This window comes from Malaclemys terrapin, chromosome 25 (assembly GCF_027887155.1).
Source record: "Malaclemys terrapin pileata isolate rMalTer1 chromosome 25, rMalTer1.hap1, whole genome shotgun sequence".
Taxonomy (NCBI): Eukaryota; Metazoa; Chordata; order Testudines; family Emydidae; genus Malaclemys; species Malaclemys terrapin.
Genome location: NC_071529.1, coordinates 9,320,246 through 9,341,315, shown reverse-complemented (window position 1 = coordinate 9,341,315; position 21,070 = coordinate 9,320,246). Strand labels below are relative to the sequence as shown.

Genomic DNA, 21,070 nt, shown 5'->3' with positions numbered 1-21,070 from the left:
GCGGGGCCACGGCCGGGGGGGGGGGGGCGCGCTGCCGCGTCGCCCCGCGCAGGCGTCTGGCGTCACGACGCAAGGAGGCGGAGCCGGGGATAGGAAGAGGGTGGGGCCTGAGAGGCCGGGGAGGGGGAGGGGCGGAGCCGGCCAGGCGAGGTGGAAATGTGACGTGTGGGAGGGCGCGGCCAGGATAAGTGGGTGGGGCCATCTGGAGGGAGGAGGCGTGGCCAGCCATGCAAGGTGGGATTGTGTGACCTTGGGAAGGGATGTCTCTGTAGGCTGCAGCAAAGGTTCCACACTCATCCACCCTATATACACACACACACACACATACCCCCCTTACAGAAATGCATATATTATATATATATACACACACACACCCTTACAGAAATGCATGTATATTATACACACACACACCCTTACAGAAATGCATGTATATTATACACACACACACACACCCTTACAGAAATGCATGTATATTATACACACACACACACACCCCTTACAGAAATGCATGTATATTATACACACACACACACACCCTTACAGAAATGCATGTATATTATACACACACACACACACCCCTTACAGAAATGCATGTATATTATACACACACACACCCTTACAGAAATGCATGTATATTATACACACACACACACACCCCTTACAGAAATGCATGTATATTATACACACACACACCCTTACAGAAATGCATGTATATTATACACACACACACACACCCCTTACAGAAATGCATGTATATTATACACACACACACCCTTACAGAAATGCATGTATATTATACACACACACACACACCCTTACAGAAATGCATGTATATTATACACACACACACACACACTTACAGAAATGCATGTATATTATATATATACACACACCCTTACAGAAATGCAGCTATATTATACACAAACACACACCCCCTTACAGAAATGCATGTATAATATATATACACACACCCTTACAGAAATGCATGTATATTATACACACACACACACACTTACAGAAATGCATGTATATTATACACACACCCCCTTACAGAAATGCATGTATATTATACACACACACACACACCCTTACAGAAATGCATGTATATTATACACACACACACACACACTTACAGAAACTTCTTCAGATGTAGCCCATGAAAGCTTATGCTCAAATAAATTTGTAAAAAGCAACAGAGGGTCCTGTGGCACCTTTGAGACTAACAGAAGTACTGGGAGCATAAGCTTTCGTGGGTAAGAACCTCACTTCTTCAGATGCAAGAAGTGAGGTTCTTACCCACGAAAGCTTATGCTCCCAATACTTCTGTTAGTCTCAAAGGTGCCACAGGACCCTCTGCTGCTTTTTACAGATTCAGACTAACACGGCTACCCCTCTGATACTCAAATAAATTTGTTAGTTTCTAAGGTGCCACAAGTACTCCTGTTCTTTTTGCGGATACAGACTAACACGGCTGCTACTCCGAAACTCCCACACAGTTTCCTTATCCCTGGTGAAGCACTTTGTACGTCATCATTCCAAAGTAGCCAAGTCTGCAGAAATCTGGGAGAAGCATGACAGGATGGATCCCAAACTCAATTGTTTTCTAGATTCTTGTGAAAGTCCCTTGAGGAAACACCAGGCATCTTCCTTACTTTTCCGAAAAGGGTCAAGAAAGGGGTTTATTTATTCTCCCTTTGTATGCAGCAGTTTAGCAAAAAGAGGATTAGTTTGTTAACACCGATGAAATTAAAGATGACCTACAAAGAATGTTTTGTTTTAAATCGGGTGTGTGCTCCTTTTTGCTTCTTAATCATGGAGAAAGGCAGCCAAAAAGGGTGGAAGGTTTACTCCCCTACCACCCCCTCCCCGTTTAGCGATATCAAATCTTGTCTAGTTCTTCAGTCATCCACTTTTAACATAACGAAGCAGCTGGGAGGACTTTTTTTTTTTTTGTAAAAAGAGGTGGACCCCCCCCCCCCAAATTCTTAAACATCCCAGTCCAGAGCAGCAAACAATGGCATAAACCTACTTCCCTCCCACCCCTTAGCAGGTCACCTTTAAGAGTAAACTTCCCATTGGGGCTACTATGCACTATAGCGATACATAAATAATAGCACAGACATGCACTTCACACAAGGTTTCTAGGCTCTCCCAGCGGTTTTACAGGTTTCAGAGTGGTAGCCATGTTAGTCTGTATCAGCAAAAACAACGGAGTCGTCCTTGGGGCACCTCAGAGACTCACAAATTTATTTGGAAAAAGAACAGGAGGACTTGTGGCACCTTAGAGACTAACAAATTTATTTCAGCATAAGCTGTCATGGGCTACAGCTCACTTCATCAGATGCATAGAGTAAAACACACAGACAGAAGATATTTATACATCCAGAGAACATGAAAAGGTGGAAGTACGCGTACCAATTGTAAGAGGCCAATCAATTGAGATGAACTATCGGTAGCAGCAGAAGAAAAAAATTTGAAGTGATAATCAAGATGGTGTGAGGAGAACTTAACATGGGGGGAAAAAAATTCAATTAGTGTAATGACCCAACCATTCCCAGTCGCTGTTTAGGCCTAAGTTAATTGTGTCTAATTTGCATATTAATTCAAGTTCAGCAGTCTCTCTTTGGAGTCTGTTTTTGAAGTTTTTTTGTTGCAAAACTGACACCTTCAAGTCTGTCACTGAGTGATTAGAGAGGTTGAAGTGTTCTCCCACTGTTTTTTGAATGTTATGATTCCTGATGTCTGATTTGTGTCCATTTATTCTTTTGCATAGAGACTGTCCGGTTTGGCCAATATACATGGCAGAGGGGCATTGCTGGCACATGATGGCATATATCACGTTGGTAGATGTGCAGGTGAATGAGCCCCTGATGATGTGGCTGATGTGGTTAGGTCCTATGATGGTGTCACTTTAATAGATATGTGGACATAGCTGGCATCAGGCTTTGTTGCAAGGATAGGTTCCTGGGTTAGTGTTTTTGTTGTATGGTGTGCAGTTGCTGGTGAGTATTTGCTTAAGGTTGGGAGGGTGTCTGTAAGCGAGGACTGGTCTGTCTCCCAAGATCTGTGAGAGTGAGAGATCGTCTTTCAGGATAGGTTGTAGATCTTTGATGATGCACTGGAGAGGTTTCAGTTGGGGGCTGAAGGTGGCGGCTAGTGGCGTTCTGTTATTTTCTTTGTTGGGCCTGTCCTGTAGTAGGTGGCTTCTGGGTACTCTTCTGGCTCTGTCAATCTGTTTTTTCACTTCAGCAGGTGGGTATTGTTTGCTTGATAGAGATCTTACAGGTGTTTCTCTCTGTCCGAAGGATTGGAGCAAATGCGGTTGTATCTTAGAGCTTGGCTGTAGACAATGGATCGTGTGGTGTGTCCTGGATGGAAGTGTGGTGTGTCTTGTTTAGATTTAATCTACTGTTTTACTGGGTTTGAACCAGGGGTCAGCAATGTGTCCGTGTTAATGTTTCAAGAAACGCTGAATAACATAACGCCCCCCCGCAATGTCCGTCTCTAAGTATGGTAATTTTGTTAAGATGCCAACCCCTGGTTTGAACAAGGTGAAACTGAAGGCACATAGACTCAGGCATGGGAGTAACTAGAGTGACCAGATGTCCCAATTTTATAGGAACAGTCCGATTTTTGGGTCTTTTTCTTATATAGGCTCCTATTGCCCCGGATTTTTTCACATTTGCTGTCTGGTCACCCTAGGAGTAACAGCAGGATATATGGGATTGAGGGCCCAGATTAGAGCATGAGATTACAAGTGCAGGAGGTGCATGGTGTGGGATTGGAGGTACGGGAGAAGAGGGAGGATGGGAGTGGGGCACAGGAGGGATATAGGGGCAGGGTTGGGGTGTAGGGAGGGAGAGTGGGTGGACGGGGGTGAGATTTGGGATACAGGTAGGAATGGGGTAGGAGGAGAAAGAGGTCTGCGGGATCTGTGCCAGTTTAGGGGCTGTATCTGGAAGGAGAGGCGGCTACAGGGTGGGATGAGTGCATGGGGGCTGGAACTGGTAGGGGGGGCAGGAGTTGGATTTGGGGCCAGCAGCTGACTTAGGAGGCGTGGGACGGGACATCGGGGGCACAGGAGACGAGGACGGGGCGTGGCGAGGGGAAGCAGCCACGCCCCGCAGAGCTGGGGCGAGGCCGGCCCCACAGCCGGGCCCTGGCGGGGGCAGAGAGCGCGCGTGGCGCACCGGTGTGTCCCCGCCCACTCCCCGTAGGGCCCCGCCGGCCGCTGAGGCCTCTGGGAAATGTAGGCGGAGGGGAGGGAGCGTCATCATCCGGGAGCTGCTGGTACCGGGGCGGCGGGGAAGGACTCAATGGAGGGGAGGGGGTAGCGCGCGCGCGGGCCGAGGGAAGGGGGGTAGCGCGCGCGCGGGCCGAGGGAAGGAGGAGGGGGAAGCTGCGCGGGCACAGCGGTAGAATGGCCCCGTGGTTGGAGCACGAGCCGGGGGGGGCGGGCTCGGGAGAGCCGGGTTCGAGTCCTGCGCCAGCCTCACGCTGCCTGGGGGGGGGCGGACCCAGTGAGCCCCTTAGAGGGGAAAATGCATGAAAGGGGAAGTGTTGGGGGAGGGATCAGTGATGGGGGGGGGGTTCCCTGGCTCTCAGGTGCCCCCTGCATTAAAGGGGCAGTCTCGAGGGGAGGGATCAGTGATGGGGGGGGGGGGTATCAGGCTTTCCTGCCTCTCAGGGGGCACCTGTTTTTTCATCAGCCCGGCCTCTTGTTCTGCCTCAGCCAGACACACACACACACACACACACACACACACTTCACTCACAGCGTCACACAAACTCTATGCACAATGGGGGGAGGTGGGGGGGGGGGGTTAAAGTTGTGCCCGATGCCACGGCAGGTGCAGCCCTGCAGCTCCCGCGCCTGGTGGCGGGTCCGGGCCCTGCTAACGCTCTCCCCTGTCCTTTCAGCCTGGCCGCCATGGACGCCTTGTACAGCGGCGGAGTTCTGTTTGCCGAGATGCTGCAGGCCGGGCCGCCCTGGCTGGAGCGGTTCTGGCTTTCGGTGACCTTCCTGGCCGATCCCAAATGTATCTTCATCATCTTCTTCCCGCTGGCTTATTTTCTGGACCGGAAGGTTGGGGTGGCAGTGCTGTGGAGCGGTTTAGTCTCCGAGTGGCTCAATATAGTGGCTAAATGGTGAGAAAAGGTCTCTTCCGAGACATTCCGATAGACACGTAGGGCTGAATCCCCTGCACTCCCCTAGATAGCAGACTCACTGGACCAAGAAACCCATGTGCTCAGGCTGTTATTACTAATGAAACCCATCTTCCCAGTGATCTGTTTTTATGGTGTTCAGCAAGGCACACGCTGGCTTGCCCAGCATCACCGCCTTTACGTGACGCATGAGTCACTACTCCTGCACTAAGGAAGCAGAGTGAGACAAGGCCACTCCCTCCCGCATCATGTGCTTCCCCTTAAAAAATAAAATCTGCTCCCTGCATGGTTTCTTCTTCTGAAGCATCCAGAATTGGCCGCCCTCCGAGGGGGGAAACTGAGCTGAATGGATCCACCAGTCTGATCCGTTGTCGCAGTTCCTACACGCCTATGTTCTATTGACATGTAAAAGTACCCACTCCCATTAGCCCAGCTGTGGGAGAGTGAGCCCGGGGCCTGTTCCTGCCTCACGCCAGATGCATCAACTAAATCCCAGCCATGGGCTCTTTATTACTAGCGACCATGGCAGAGGCAGAAAGATCCCAGCGTGACTCCAGATCCCAGGTGGAAAGTGCTGCAACAGCAGTTAGAAAAGTCATCGTGATTACGGGGCCCTGCTCCTGCCACCTGACCCCGCTTTAATACTCGTGGACAGGTGTGTGCTAGCCAAGGAGCAAAGAGTGTGGGGGATCCAACAGGCTCAGGACTGCAGTGGCACCCGGCGCTGCCCAGAGCCATGGAAGGTCTGAAGCAGTGTATGCTCCTCCCCACTTTATACATGCTCTTAGAACGGACTCAAAGCCCATAGGAGGCTGTCCATTGACTCTGCTGGGCCCGATCCTATGCCCATCAAAGTCAATGAGACACTCCATTGACTTCAGTGGGCTATGGGTCAGACCCACACAGCCCATAAATGCACCTCTACCCCGATGTAACGCGACCCGATAGAACACGAATTCGGCTATAACGCGGTAAAGCAGCGCTCCGCGGTCGGGGGGGGGGGGGGGGGGGGGGCTGTGCACTCCGGCGGATCAAAGCAAGTTGGATATAACGCGGTTTCACCTATAACGCGGTAAGACTTTTTGGCTCCCGAGGACAGCGTTCTATCAGGGTAGAGGTGTATCACCTAGCTCGCCTCTACTTCCCTGCGTTCCTCTTTTCTACTCTCTCTCTTTCTGCCTCTTCGTCTGCTCGTCTCCCTTCTCCCTACTCCTCTTCTTCTTGAACCTTCAGGCGTTCGCTTAATAACCCAGCAAACAGCAATCGCAGGCACGCCGAGCCAGACCCTGATCTCGGTTACACGGGTGCAGACCGAGCGTCGCACCACTGCCGTGTGGGGAGTTACTCAGGTGTCACTCGGAGCAGACTGGCTCACGTGCTGGACCGTGTGCTGCTGGGAGATCCCTGTGCAGTGGTCACAGGTCCGCTGACTGGGCAGACTTAGCAAAACCAGGAACCAGAATCAGCTGACCCACTTCCTCAGCCCTCTAGGGAGAAAAGGACCTGGCTGGCACTGAGGTCACATGTCAGCCCTGATGCACCCTAAGTCATGGATCAGGCTTTGCCCTCAACTGCGTCCCACGGGACTGTTGGCTCCAGAGAGGATGTGGCTTCTGGGAGACTTGGGCTTTTTGTTTTTTAGCCTTCACAGCTCTGTCTCCCCTTTCTGCCCCTAGGCTCTTGTTTGGTGAACGGCCATTCTGGTGGGTCTATGAATCTGGACTCTCCAGCAAGGAAGAAGTCCTGCTTCGCCAGTTCCCTGTCTCCTGTGAAACAGGGCCAGGTTGGTTATTAAGATGGCTAAAGTTTCAGCTTGTATGTCTCCAGAAAGTACCACTGCTCTTAACAGCGGTGTCCCATAGTCCCATAGCACCTTCCTCCCAAAGGATTGCAGCGTGCTCTTCAGCACGTGCACATACACAGGAATCACGTTACCAACCACTGACGTTCAGTGGCGGCTGATTAACATTGCATAGCATTGCTACATAAGAGTTCAGGAATGGAAGTGAAGCATGTGGTACTGAATTGAAACTGCAGAAGGAGTTTAGGGAAGCAGAATGCAACACTCAGCATAGGAATTGTTTTGGGCCCGGCGCTGTTCAATATCTTCATCAACGACTTAGATATTGGCATAGAAAGTACACTTATTAAGTTTGTGGATGATACCAAACTGGGAGGGATTGCAACTGCTTTGGAGGACAGGGTCATAATTCAAAATGATCTGGACAAATTGGAGAAATGGTCTGAGTTGAACAGAATGAAGTTTAACAAAGACAAATGCAAAGTGCTCCACTTAGGAAGGAAAAATCAGTGTCACACATACAGAATGGGATTAGACTGTCTAGGAAGGAGTACGGCAGAAAGGGATCTAGGGGTTATAGTGGACCACAAGCTAAATATGAGTCAACAGTGTGATGCTGTTGCAAAAAAAGCAAACATGATCCTGGGATGTATTAACAGGTGTGTTGTGAGCAAGACACGAGAAGTCATTCTTCCGCTCTACTCTGCTCTGGTTAGGCCTCAGCTGGAGTATTGTGTCCAGTTCTGGGCACCGCATTTTAAAAAAGATGTGGAGAAATTGGAAAGGGTCCAGAGAAGAGCAACAAGAATGATTAAAGGTCTTGAGAACATGACCTATGAAGGAAGGCTGAAAGAATTGGGTTTGTTTAGTTTGGAAAAGAGAAGACAGAGAGGGGACATGATAGCAGTTTTCAGGTATTTAAAAGGGTGTCATAAGGAGGAGGGAGGAAACTTGTTCACCTTAGCCTCTAAGGATAGAACCAGAAGCAATGGGTTTAAACTGCAGCAAGGGAGGTCTAGGTTGGACATTAGGAAAAAGTTCCTAACTGTCAGGGTGGTTAAACACTGGAATAAATTGCCTAGGGAGGTTGTGGAATCTCCATCTCTGGAGATATTTAAGAGTAGGTTAGATAAATGTCTATCAGGGATGGTCTAGACAGTATTTGGTCCTGCCATGCAGGCAGGGGACTGGACTTGATGACCTCTCGAGGCCCCTTCCAGTCCTAGAATCTATGAATTTGGCCAGGACAGCTGATTGACACTTCGGTACCATCACTGGAAGCCGAGTCCCCACATTACAGAAGGCCTGCCCACTTAAGCTCCCGGTGCGTCAGTTTCCCCATCTGTAAAATGGCCGTGAGGATTCCTACTCTCCTTTTGTAAAGTGCCTTGAGATCCACAGATGAAGAGGGCAATAGATGAGGTCATTGTTGTTGATGGTTTTGTGACAGGCAGCCCTAAAAGGAGGCCAGAGGGGATTTCAAATGGGACATTCACAAGCTCCTTCCCTTCTGGTCTCTCGGGTGGCTACTTACACAAAGGCAGCCTCAGATCCACCTTGATTTCTAAGGACTAAGCGGAAATGGGCTCTCGGGGCCCGATGCGACTCCCACTTGTCATCAGAGGGAAGTGGCCTGATGCCGTCCGGGAGGAGGACGTTGCCAGGCCCTGGGCATTTATAGAATGTGGCCGTCTGCAGGCCCTGTCTGCACTGACTGTGCTCAGCCCACATTGTCCGGGCCTTTGGGATGGGACAGCGCGGACAGTGCCTCAGCCTTAAGTAACCAGTCAGCTGGGGTCATGGCGTGGGAGAGACAGAGCTCAGCTGTAAGGCAATTAATCAGCCTGTGATTCTCAGCAGAACACATTAGTGAACGGTGGGAAGTGAAATCTGTGCCACCGACATTGGCAAGTAATAAATATCACTGCCTGCTTCTAGGCCAGGAAATCCCCGGGAAGGTCGGCATGCTGACAGCAGGCAGTGGGAAGAAGGGGAATCTTGCTTGGCCTTTCCAGCCCGGCTTCCCCCTGGCCCTGAAAGTCCAGCCTCCAGCTCCTTTTCCTGGGATCACCATTCCTTCCCCTCCGCCCCGTGACGCCCCAGTCTCCTGCCCCGGTGGCTGAGTGCCAGCCCACGAGGGCAGATGGCTCCAAGGAAGGTTCTGTTTCCTCTCCCTGCATCTGGGGTGTGGATACTCATGCAGTGAGTGCCAGCAACCAGAAGAGCGGGCGCCCCGAGGCCATTCTTGACCACTCCTCTCCCATGATATTATAGTGAGGGGGGCGCAGGGTAATGCACAAGCCACAGAACCCAGCAGTCCGCCCAGATTGAGGTCATAGAAACAAGGCAACATGAATGCAGCATCTTCTAGGACCGTAATCTTGATACTGCCACCCTTCTCTGGGCTCAGTTCCCCTCTCATGCCAGGGTAACGCTAGCCGCTGAGGGCCAGCCCCTCTATTGGGGAGCTACTCCAGTAGGTACTCATACTCCACTGAGGATCTGGCCAGGAGTCCCTAGCAGGGGTGGTTTCTGCCCAGGCTGATGGATTTTACTGGGGGCCAGACTGGCTGTGTGACTTTTGGTTACAAACACTCTTGCCAAACAGGTCAGTAACCCTTCCTTCCACAAGCAGCTGACTAACACTTAGCTCTTTCCGGGCACATGTCATCAGTAGATCTCACAGCACCTTACAAAGGAGATCAGTGTCATTCTCTCTTGTTTCATAGATGGGGAAACTGGTCCCCCATGGTCCCTCTGCAGGCCAGTGGCAGAGCTGGAAACAGAATCCAGATCTCCTGGTTCTCAGTGCCCTATCCGCTAGGCCATGCTATCTCCAGATCCTAACTATCCTCTCACAGAAACAGGCAGGAAAAATATTTAACCCCTCGTGTTCCCTTTACGCAGGTAGCCCCTCCGGCCATTGCATGATCACAGGGGCAGCCTTGTGGCCTATCGTCACTGCTCTCACGGCATTGGCATCCCGACACTCCACTAGGTAGGTACCGCAGGGGCCCTGGGGCGGACAGTTCCCCGACACCCCATTATTGGTGGGGTGGGCATTTGCATGGAGGGTGTCGTCACACAGCTGAGCCACGCTGCACAGATCTAGCCTGCGGCATGTCCTATTCCAATGGGTACAACTATTACCCTATCGGTTATACTTCTAATTAGTGTTATTGTAGTGCCCTGAGACCTCCCGATCAGGATCAGGCCCCAGGACCTGAGTTTTTATTGCCCCCAATGTTGTGGCATCCTTTACATAGAAGTGCAAAGCAGGTAGAAAGCACGGCCATTCAGACGTGTGAGATGCTACCAGCTTGTGCTGTGCAGGCCAGTCAAGAATCAGCCCCCGGGGTGTCTAAAAACGCGATTGCTGGGGTGAGCGATGCAATGCGTTGGAAGCACAGAACGTTCAAAGACGATTATATTGAGATGGGACAGATGGAATATTCCGAAACGATCGTGTATCTTTATCGACTGCCTAGCGATTGTTTTCCTGGCCTCATGGGAGAGCGATGGTGCTATATTCCATGCTTCCGAAGCACTGCGTCTCTCACAGCTAGTCATAGTCAAACCCAACATGTCTGAAAGGTGTTAAACCCTGTCTTCACTAGGTGCTAGGAGGGGCTTAATACCATGTTAGCTAATTGTATTATTCAACTAAACCCCGATTCAGCAGGTGGTCCCTAGTCAGCGAAGCATTTATACATGTGCCTAGCTGTTCACTGAGCACTTCAATCTACTTAAACGTGCATCTACAGATAAGCATGTGCATAAGAGCTTTGCTGAGCAGGGACGGACTTAACCAAGGGCTTAAGGCCCAGATATTTAATTGCTGCGCTCAGTGGTGCGACGCCCAACTGATTTAGGAGACTTACGCCTGGGCGAAGTACCTAGACCCCCCTGAAAGCGAGACTTAAGGCTCCTAAGTCAATTGGGCATCGCAGCACTGAGCGCAGCATCACCAAAATCCCTTCCAAAGCTGGGCCTTCATGTTTTGCTGGTGTGGGGCCCAAGACAGGGTTTTAGTGAGCGACTGGGAAGCCCCTGGCAAAAATGGGCAGGGTCCCATCTAAATGGGACAATTTCCAGGAAATGTAGCGCTTGGACTTTGGCCCACACGCCCCTGTCCCCCTGTGAGCAACTATTGCAAAAAAGGAAACAATCCTCTGAAAAAAATTGGGGGAAGTTCCCACAAATCCAAGAACAATCTCTGCGAAAAAATTCACCCTGTTCTGTTGCAGTTTTCGGCTCCCCTTCGACTATCTTTTTTTGCCTCGCGTCTAAGCGGTTTTGCCCCAGTTCTCCAGCGCCCTGTACCTCCCCCGGTCACTCCCGCCAGCACAGAGCGTTCAGACCGGCGGTCACAGTGCAAGTGACTGCTCACGGTGCAGGGCAAAGGGGATCAGACTCGCTGGTGACCAGGACTGAGCCGTGCAGTGCTCAGGTACCCCGGTGGTACATACCTGGACGGATCAGTAGGGTGGGGTGGCTGGACTGGTAACGCTGAGGTGACAGAGCTGCCCCTTGTGCTTGGCAGGCAGGAGGGCTTGTGTCTTTTCCCACCCAGCTATATAACTCCTCTTCCTTTCCTCCGCCCCTAACAGCCGGCTGGTGAAGCTAACCCCCTTCACGGTCTACTTTCTCCTCCTGCTGGCTGTGGGGCTCTCGCGCATCTTCATCCTGGCGCACTTCCCCCACCAGGTGCTGGGCGGCATTGTGGCTGGTTAGTAGATCTGGGGGAGGCTGGCGGGCCTGGCAGGCAGAGGGAGGAGGCTGTCTGGCTGTCACCCAGAGGAAAGGAGGTGGTGACTGCGTTCAGACACTGGCCCCATCTGGGCAGGGGGCTGTGCTAGCCGAGCCGCCTGGCAGGCCATCATGGCTGGCCCAGGTCCCAGCACGGCTTCTATACTTGGTTTCCATGTGATCTGGTCCCGGTCGCGCTGGTCTGGCCAAGTTAGCCTGCAGCTTTGCCGTGAGCCTGCGTTAAGCCCCAGGGTGGAGGGTAGCCACCGGAGTCTCATGGGAGGGGAGGCAGCGCAGGTGGGAGACTTGTGTCTCTCCCGCTGGGGCGCATCCATCTGCCATCAGGCTCGGGTAGGTCACTGCAATCATCCGCTTGGGGCTGGTGGGCCCTAAGTGTCTGCTAACCCTCCCCTCTCCGAGCCCACCCTCTGTGGCCAGCACAGCCCCACCGGTCCTTGCTCCCCTTGCCAGGCAGATGGCAGGCAGTGGGTTACGCTGACCCCAGCTGACCCCGGCAGTGGGAATCCACTCCTCAGGACCTGCTCCTCTGGTGGCGTCTGAGCCCTCTTCCCGCCCTGTGGCCAGCACCCTCCTCCCTCACTGCCAGGCAGCATCAAGCTTCCTCACCCTCCCAGTCCTCAGACTGCTGCCTGCCAAGACTCCCCGCCCCTCTGCCCTGTGTCTCTTTGCTGCCTAGGAGCCGCCCTGGGCTGGATGCTGGAGGCCTGCGTCCCAGCAGAGAGGAAGCTGAGTTTCTACCTTGCCACTTCACTGGCCTTGCTGCTGAGCGCCACTGGGCTGCACTGGAGCATGGTCGCCCTTGGCGTGGACATCGACTGGTGAGCTTCTCAGGGGAAGAGGGTCCCTTGGCACGGCTTCCGTTCGGAGACGCCCAGGCCCAGCATGGCCTGACCGGCTGCAGGACCTGAGCAGACAAACGCTCCAGGTTCTCACGCCTCAGGTTACTGGCAACTTCCCGTCCTGTGGCATCTTCCTTCCCCTGGGGCTTTATGCACAAGAATCCCACCCTTCCTCTGGGTGGGACACAGCAGATTCTACAGTCACTCCGGCTGAGGGGGGCAGAATTGCCCAAGAGAGAACATGCCCAGGGACCGGGATAACACCCACACTCTTGGAAAGTGCCTTGGGGAGCGGCGACAAGGGGCCCCTGCCCGGGCGCACCACCGGTGGGTCTGCCTCAGCATCCCCTTGGGCCAGGTCTGAGACGAGCACAGCTCTCTCCTGGCCCAGTTCAAGGTGCCACCTCTGGGCATCATTTATTCAGAACACAGACCAACAGCTCAGCCATCCAGCTCTGGTTCTTTAGGGCAGCAGGGTCGTTCAGCTAGCCACTCCGCTGATCTCCTAGCCCTCAGCCCCCTGGCACTGGCTCTGCCGCTCAGGAAGGTCAGCTGGGGGCCCCTCACCTGGTCTCAGCAATTTCTCCCTAGTCCCGGGAACGGCCGGCAGACCTTTCCGCTCTCTGCAGCTCTCCCCTGACCCTTTCCTTGCTCTTCCCTGGCAGCTCTGACTCTCCAGAGCTCCACCCTCTGGGGCCCAGGCACCCCCTTTTAAGCCCATGTGGGAGGCAGCTAATCAGTCATAGGTTCACAGAACCCTGCACCCTCTTAAAGGGCCGGTTACCCTCTGGAGCTTTTATGACCCCAGAGCCCCTCCCTAGCACTGTCCTAAGGCCCGGGTTCAATGTGGACTCCAGCGGTCCCCCTGAATCGCTCACAGGAGGGCTGGCCCGTTCCTCAGGGCTGACAAGCTCAGAGCTGGGGCGGCAGGGCCACTCAGTGACTGCCAGGGCTCTTCGTGAAGAGCTGTCGGGCGCTGACATTTCTCCACCGCTCGTCTAGGTCGATTCACCTGGCCACTAAGTGGTGCTTGAACCCGGAGTGGATCCGCGTAGACACGAGGCCCTTCGCGTCGCTGTGCCGAGACACAGCCTCTGCCGCGGGCCTGGGGCTGGCCACCCACTCCTCCCTCTACACCCAGCTGAGGCACGAGAGACCCGGCTGGAAGCAGCGAGCCGTGGGCGCTGGCCTGGCCCTCGCCGCCCTTCAGGGCCTGAACAACGTGGGGCAGCCGGAGAACATCGTCCTATGGTACGGCCTGAACTTTCTGAAATACGCCAGCTTCCCGTGGGTGGTGGTGGCGCTTGTTCCGTGGCTGGTGCGGTCGCTCCCTCTCACGCAGACCCGGCCACACTTTGAGTAGCACGTCCAGTGCATCAGTGAGCCAGACAGATGGCGGGTCACTCACCCTAGGGGGCATGGCTGGAACTACCCGCGTACACGTAAACTAAATCTCCCAGCAAGTAGCAGCATCCATCCTCCCAGCTTCCAACATCACTAGTTGCAACACAGGCCAAATTCTGTTCTCCCGTCTGCTGGTCCAGCCCCCTGTGCGTCAGTGCGGCTGTGCGTGAGAGCAGCTGGCTCTGGGCTAGAGGAGGATTGCATTGGCTAGAACGCCTTGCTGGAAAGCAGTTACTTAGCCCTGCGTTGGCTAACGCAGGTTCTCCTCTGGCTTAGACAGGGGGCCTCACGCTAGAAGGATCCAAATAACCCAGTGACTTGCGTCTGTCCCCTTGAGCATTAGCACCAAGGAGGTAAGCCAGACACAAGGCAGTGTGTTGCAAGGCGGGCTGTTTGGAGGACCAGCTGGACCCCTGTAGCTCCAACATTGGTAGCTTCCGGTCCGGATTGCAGAGAAACTGTTCTGGCTGGTACTGAAGACCGTGTCCCGGGCATCACACCATCCCAATGCTTGGGACAGTTGTGTGTGGATGCAGTGGGTGCATCTGCACTAGAAAATGTGGTACTCTATTCTCCAGCTGCACTGCTACTACCATAGGCTCATAGAAATGTGGGTCTGGAAGGCACCACAAGAGGTCATCTAGTCCAGTATTTCTCAGCCTTTTTGATACCAGGGACCATCTTGCTGCCATCCTAAAGGCAGGGAGCTCGCAGGGACTGGCACCAGTCCATGGACCCGGGCATTGAGAAACACTGATTCTAGTCCAGCCACCTGTGCTCAGAGAGGACCAAGCACATCTAGACCATCTCTTGACAGGCATTTGTCCAACCTGTTCTTAAAAACCTCCAGTGATGGGGGCTCCACAACCTCCCTTGGAAGCCTGTTCCAGAGCTTCACTACCCTGAGAGTTCGAAAGCTTTTCCTAATATCTAACGATCTCCCTGGCTGCAGATCAAGCCCATCGCTTCTTGTCCTACCTTCAGTGGACATGGAGAACAATGGATTCCCATCCTCTTTGTAACAGGCCTTAACATATTTTCAGACGGTTATCAGGTCCCCCTCAGTCTTCTTTTCTCAAGACTAAACGTGCCCAGTTTGTTTTTTTTACCCTTTCCTCACAGGTCAGGTTTTCTAACCTTTGATCATTTTTGTTGCTCTCCTCTGGATTCTGTCCTGTTTGACCACATCTTTCTTAAAGCGTGGCACAAAACGGGACGCAGTGCTCCAGCTGAGACCTCGTCAGCGCTGAGTAGAGCAGGACAGTTACCTCCCGTGTCTTACATACGACACTCCTGTTATTACCGCCCAGAATATAGTCGCCTTTTTCACAGCTGCAGCAGATGGTCGCTTCATATTCAATTTGTGATTCACTAAGATCCCAGGTGCTTTTCAGCAGTACGACCACCTAGTCAGCTGCTCCCCATTTTGTACTTGTGCACTGGCTTTTTGTCGTCCTAAGTGAAGTACTTTGCACTTCTCTTTATTGAATTTCAGTTTGTTGAGTTCAGCTCAAGGGCACTGATTTAACAGGGTCCTTTTGAATTCTAAGCCTGTCCTCCAGTGTGATTGTTTAATACGTGGCGTCTTTCCAGCCATAGTCTCTAGACTAACATCTAGCGCAGGGGTCGGCAACCTTTCAGAAGTGCTGTGCCGAGTCTTCATTTATTCACTCTAATGTAAGGTTTCGCGTGCCAGTCGTACAGTTTAACGTTTTTAGCAGGTCTCTTTCTAGAAGTCTATAATATAGAACTAAACTATTGTTGTATGTAAAGTAAATAAGGTTTTAAAAATGTTTAAGAAGCTTCATTTAAAATTAAATTAAAATGCAGAGCCCCCCAGACCAGTGGCCAGGACCTGGGCAGTGTGAGTGCCACTGAAAATCAGCTCGTGTGCCGCCTTCGGCACGGGTGCCATAGGTTGCCTACCCCTGATCTTTGCTAGAGCGTTTTATAAAAGGCCAAGTCATCATCCCCATTTTTCGAGCTAGGGAAACTGAGGCCCGGAGCCATGAAGTGACTTGCCCAAGATTACCCAGCAGACTAGTGGCAGGGCTGGGAATGGAACCCAGGGCTCCTGAATCTCCAGTCACTCTCTAGCCACTAGGCCACACTGCCAGGAAACGAGCAACGTTGTAAGTGCTGGTGCAGACTAGCTGGATACCAGGGATCAGTCGTGCTGGCGGAGACAAGGCCAAGGTATTGGACAAGGTCACGGTGACCCAAGCAACGTCTCATCACTTAGGCGTGACAGGGCCAAAGGCCTTGAGTGACAAGGCCACAGGCCAGCCTCCCTCTGGTGGTAGCGGCACTCCCAGGCTGTAGCTAAAATGCTTCTGTTCACGTACATTGTCCATGTCATTGCAAATCCTCTGTGACTTGAAACACTGGGGGGAGGGGAGAGTGATTCAGCCATGTGTTTGTCCAGCACCTAGCACAACAGGGGCCTGGTCCGTGACTGGGGCGCCCAGGTGCTACAGGGTAATGGCCAAGTGCTGGCGGCGTGTATTTATTCCTGGTGTTGAGACCCAAATAAAGGACCCTGCAACTGCCTGTGTGACCCTCGGCACCTCATTCAAAGTGAGCCGCCCTTCATCCTCCCCACCGCTGGGCGGGGATTTGAAGGGGCGGGGAGCGTCGCCCCGTCTGGAGGAACTGGCCGTGATGAGGGGCAAAGGCTCCCCACTACCCCACCAGAACAGGCAGTGCACATGGAATTCCCCAGCCAGTGCAAAGGGGGCTGGTTTTCTGCTAGCAATGCATCCCATTTCCGGGCCTGGGTCGTTCTCTACAAACGACCTTCTAAAGAACCAGCCCTGGACCATCATGCAGTTCAGCCCCCTGCCAGAGGGGTGGCCCCTCCCATCGAGAACTGGAAACACTTTTAAAGCCTTTCCAGGGCGAGGCATTTGTGGGTGTGGCTTTGGCACTTCGAAGGCTGCCATCCCTGTAGTGCCTCTACTCATTAACCAAGCCCCAACCCCTGTGGGAGCGAGGGCAGTATCAGGTGGGAAACAGAGGCCCGGCCAGTTGAAGCGACGTGGCCCAGTCCACACGGCATCTGGGGCAGAGCTGGGACGAGCACCCAGGTGGCTGGAGTGCCTTCCAGTGTCCTACCGACTAGACCAGCCTTCCGACCCAGCGAGTTGCCCCACCGCCTCTTTCTGCCAACGTAAAAGGCCGTCCTATCCCCTTTATGCTACGGGAAACCTCTGAAAATCAGGCCAGTAATCAAAATCCAAGGGCGGCCCCCAACTCCGCTGCGGGAACCCTAACGGAAGTGAACCTCAGGGCTGGTCCGTTCGGGCCCTGGCAGGCTAGGCAGAAAGGTACAACCCCAAACAAACCCACGCACGCCAGCGCCACCAGCGGGTATTGCCAGAAACAGTTTTATTTACACAAGGACAAACATTGTAACAGATTACAAAATACTCAACTGAAAACCATAGCGAGAGCGAGACAGAGAGCAGGGCAAAAAACCAGAAAACCAAAACCAAACCCTCAGACAGAAACAGTTCCCACCCCGGAGGGGGGGGGGGTGGCATCTTGCAGCGTCCAGGGGACAGGAACAACAAAAACGGCACAGATCACCCCCAACAACGTAATACTGCCGAGACGGTGTGAAACTCAGAAACGAGACCATGGGACACAATCCACCCATGGACAAACACTTACAGGTGTCCAATGGAGTCATGGCTTTTTTTTGCAAATGAATGAAGAACAGTGCCCTGGCAGAAACTTGACACCCCCATACTGCAACCGAGACAGACTGCAAAGGGGGGGGGAAGTGGCTCACTGCCCTCCCCCCCCCCAAAATAAAGAAACTCATTACCATGATGAGGAACAATGTGACCAAGGGGAAAATGCTTTTCTTCTCTCGGTTTCTTTAAGACTGGAGGGTTTTACGAGCAGAAAGGCGAAACATTCCCCCCTCTCTTCCCCCTGATCTCTAGGATCAGTGTTGGTTTCCAACACAGTTGAGAACAGAGTTTGGCTTTACTTGGGCAGAGAGGGCTCAGCTGTATTCAGGTGCTGAGATCGGATGGGCCTGACTCCCCCGTGCCATCGTTTGCACGAGTGCACTGAGGGTGTGAAACAGGCCTGGTCTGATCCGGTAGTGTTTTACACCCAGATGACTGTGCGAGGTGCAGGGGGAGGGTGAACAGGGCCCTCTGGTTACTGGTACATCAGAAAGTCGAAGGGTCCTACCCATACAGCCATGTCCGGGTGACAGTTCCAGACGGCTCGTCCCTGGGCCGGCTACTCCGGGACTGCGTTGCGGAGCGGAGACGGGTTTCGGCCAGCGTATTGGAACTAGGTTCGAACGATGCCATAGTGCGGCTAGAAAACAAGCCTGAGGTCCCGTCTACACTCCGGAACGAAACAGGGTTGTAACCGTGGGCGGGGGCAGTTGTATCTCTAGAGCAGACAGGGCAGATGAAGGGAACTGTGCTACCATCGTGGCAAGATCAGGGCAACATTTAGCCAAGGTGGGTCGGAGGGGAGGTTCCCCACCCAAAGAAGAGGCAGGAGCAGTTGCTGCTGTTGGCCCGTGGGGTCTCCACTGAGTGGGGGATGGCTCCCGGGGGCAGCCTGGTTTAGGGGGGGGGGGGGGGTTAAGAACCAGCTTGAGTCTTTCAAGGGGCTCAGCTCCCATGATAGTGCCGTGTTCGGGGCCTGCCACGTGGGAGCCAGCTGTGGTGGCCGAGCTGAGGGCGCCTTGCTTGGTATTGCGAGCGGTTGGGATTAGAGCAGAGAACTCGGGCTCTGCCTGCCCGGCGGGCAAGCCACAGCCAAGCCGTCCCAGGGAAGCAGGGCTCACATTTGGACAGGGGTTCTTGGCAGAACGGACCTAGTGTGGCTTCTAGGTGGGCCTTTAATCAGGAGAGCTAAACCTTGTAAACCACCCTGCTCCCGGATATGCCCTCTGGAAACCTGGCAACGACCTCTGTGCTGCTCTGGGAAGGGGATCTGGGAGCTCAGTGGAGACAGGGCCTCGAAGGGACCACCCATGGCTTCGAGTGACCCATCGGGGCCCTTCCTCCAGTGGGTTTGCCCAGCAAGGGGCGAGCAGAGGGCTGAGAGCCCTGTTCCAACTCCCTGAGTGCTGAGACAAGCTATATTAGACCCTTCTGTGCTGAACGTCTCCCTGCCTCCGGGCGAGAGCCCAGCCGAGAGCAGTGAGCCCCTAGTCTGGGAAGCCCTGCCGGGGTTTCCACATCTCCTGCCTTGCCAAGAGGAACTGAGCCACTGAGCATGGGCAAGTTTCCGCAGGGCCAGCTCTGCCCTGAAGGGGGCCACCCTGGCAGGGCAAAGGGGAATTCAGTCCTGGACGTCTCTACCAAGACAGAGGAGTGGCGCCAGGTGGGAAGGTGGGTTTTGTCACATGGGCAAAATCCACCCCCCGTATTGGCCCCCTGGGGCCGTGCTTGGAGACCCTGTCTCACTGCATGCCCGCCTGCCCGACTGGGCGATGTCTCCACTAAGGGTGGGCAGCTCAGAATCGAACGGAGCCTTCCAACGTACAGCACCTGCTCGCTTTGTATGTCACGCCTCAGCGCTGCTCGGTGCCAGGCCAGGATGGCGAAAGGCAGAGGTGAAGATCCGAGCCAGGACCCTGGATGACCTGCCCAAAAGGTATTTAGAGACGAATCTGACATCCAGGCCCTGCAGCTAAACCTCCATCACCGGGACCCTACCGAGCACGGCTACGCCGCAGTGCGTCACCGGGACCCTACCGAGCACGGCTACGCCACGGCGCGTCACCGGGCCCCTCCCGAGCACGGCTCCGCTGCGGTGCGTCACCGGGCCCCTCCCGAGCACAGCTCCGCCGCGGTGCGTCACCGGGGTCCTACCGAGCACGGCTCTGCCGCGGTGCGTCACCGGGTCCCTACCAAGCACGGCTCCGCCACAATGCGTCACCGGGACCCTACCGAGCACGGCTCCGCCGCGGTGCGTCAACGGGACCCTACCGAGCACGGCTCCGCTGCGGTGCGTCAACAGGACCCTACCGAGCACGGCTACGCTGCGGTGCATCACTGGGACCCTACTGAGTATGTCTACGCTCCATTGCAAACGCGGGTCTGTGGGACCCAAGGCTTGTGGACTCAAGCCCGTGCTTGTGTGTCCACACTGCGTGGTAAACCTGGGTTTACAGGTGCTGGACCTGGGGCTCACAGCCATGCTAACGGGCCCACACTGCACTGGGCAGGACTTCTCACTCGTGGCTGCAGCTTGAACTGCATCCGCACTGCAAAACGACAGGGCTTGGACCCGAATCGCAGTGGCACTCCGGCTCCCACTCCTCCCCCAACCGCCCCAGGTAGGTCCTAGGACCAGGGTCCTGAGTGCTTGCTGACCCACCTCAGACTGATTTGTGTGTGGATGGGCCCAAATGTGAGTCTGAGCCTGGGTTTACAGTCCAGTGTAGACAGACCCATAGTCACTGCCAACCTGAGCTGCATGTGAACCGACAACCACAGGGACACGCGTTGTACCCTAGAGTCACTGCTACACGGACCCTGCCACCGCTGCAGGTTTCCTCAAGAAGCCACCAGGGAGAAGCTACACAGCTGCCAATAAACCAACCCCTCTTGTTTCTTCCCCTGCTCCTTCTGCCTTTAACTGCTCCGCAAGAGTCTGACTAGACCATCCGACCTTCGCCACCAAAGCTAATGGCCAGCACCGTGCTGGAGAGAAGGGCTGGGGAGAAGGGCTGGGACGGGGAGCCGGATAAGCAGGGACGGAAGATCAACCCGCATAAGTCCCCCCACCACCATCCCATGCTAGGGAGGATCAATGACCCATCTCTCTTTGTTTCACCTGAGTAAACTCCACAGCTCTCTCTAGGGCACTGGTTTTCGGAACAAGAGAGCTGGGTTTCTTACCCACACGTAGCCAGGCCTGGAGTCCGGCCCACAAGTGAGGTGAGCTGGCAGGCGGTGCCCCTGGCAGGTTTAGCCACACGCCAGACGGCACAGCCCCGGCTAAGGAGCTGTTGCGATCTCGCCAATGGAGCAGCACTGGAGAGGCCTCTGCAATGGGCCAGGATCGGAAATGCCCGGCAGCTTGAATGGCAAGGCAGCTCGGCCCT

The 21,070-nt window shown here is 54.1% G+C and overlaps 1 protein-coding gene across 3 annotated transcripts; it reads left to right on the top strand.

Annotated features, from left to right (window-relative positions):
• The first annotated feature begins 4,173 nt into the window (after nt 1-4,173).
• G6PC3 (glucose-6-phosphatase catalytic subunit 3) lies at nt 4,174-16,530 on the top strand. Of its 3 annotated transcripts, none has more exons than XM_054014541.1 (7): nt 4,174-4,192; nt 4,921-5,148; nt 6,843-6,949; nt 9,875-9,965; nt 11,578-11,696; nt 12,414-12,555; nt 13,579-16,530. In XM_054014541.1, exons 2-7 carry the CDS (start codon nt 4,931-4,933, stop codon nt 13,937-13,939), a joined length of 1,038 nt encoding a protein of 345 aa, XP_053870516.1. In that variant the 5' UTR covers nt 4,174-4,192; nt 4,921-4,930; the 3' UTR covers nt 13,940-16,530. The 3 variants fall into 3 exon arrangements, with proteins under 3 accessions (XP_053870516.1, XP_053870515.1, XP_053870514.1); XM_054014540.1 differs by lacking the exon at nt 4,174-4,192 and adding an exon at nt 4,247-4,290; XM_054014539.1 differs by lacking the exon at nt 4,174-4,192 and having other exon boundaries at nt 4,748-5,148.
• Nucleotides 16,531-21,070: the final 4,540 nt, after the last annotated feature.

Coding starts and splice junctions, on each gene's coding strand:
- G6PC3 (XM_054014539.1), top strand. CDS start 4,793: ATGCACAATGGGGGGAGGTGGGGGGGGGGGGTTAAAGTTGTGCCCGAT. Junction 9,966..11,577: donor GCATCCCGACACTCCACTAG/GTAGGTACCGCA, acceptor CGCCCCTAACAG/CCGGCTGGTGAAGCTAACCC. Junction 12,556..13,578: donor CTTGGCGTGGACATCGACTG/GTGAGCTTCTCA, acceptor CCGCTCGTCTAG/GTCGATTCACCTGGCCACTA.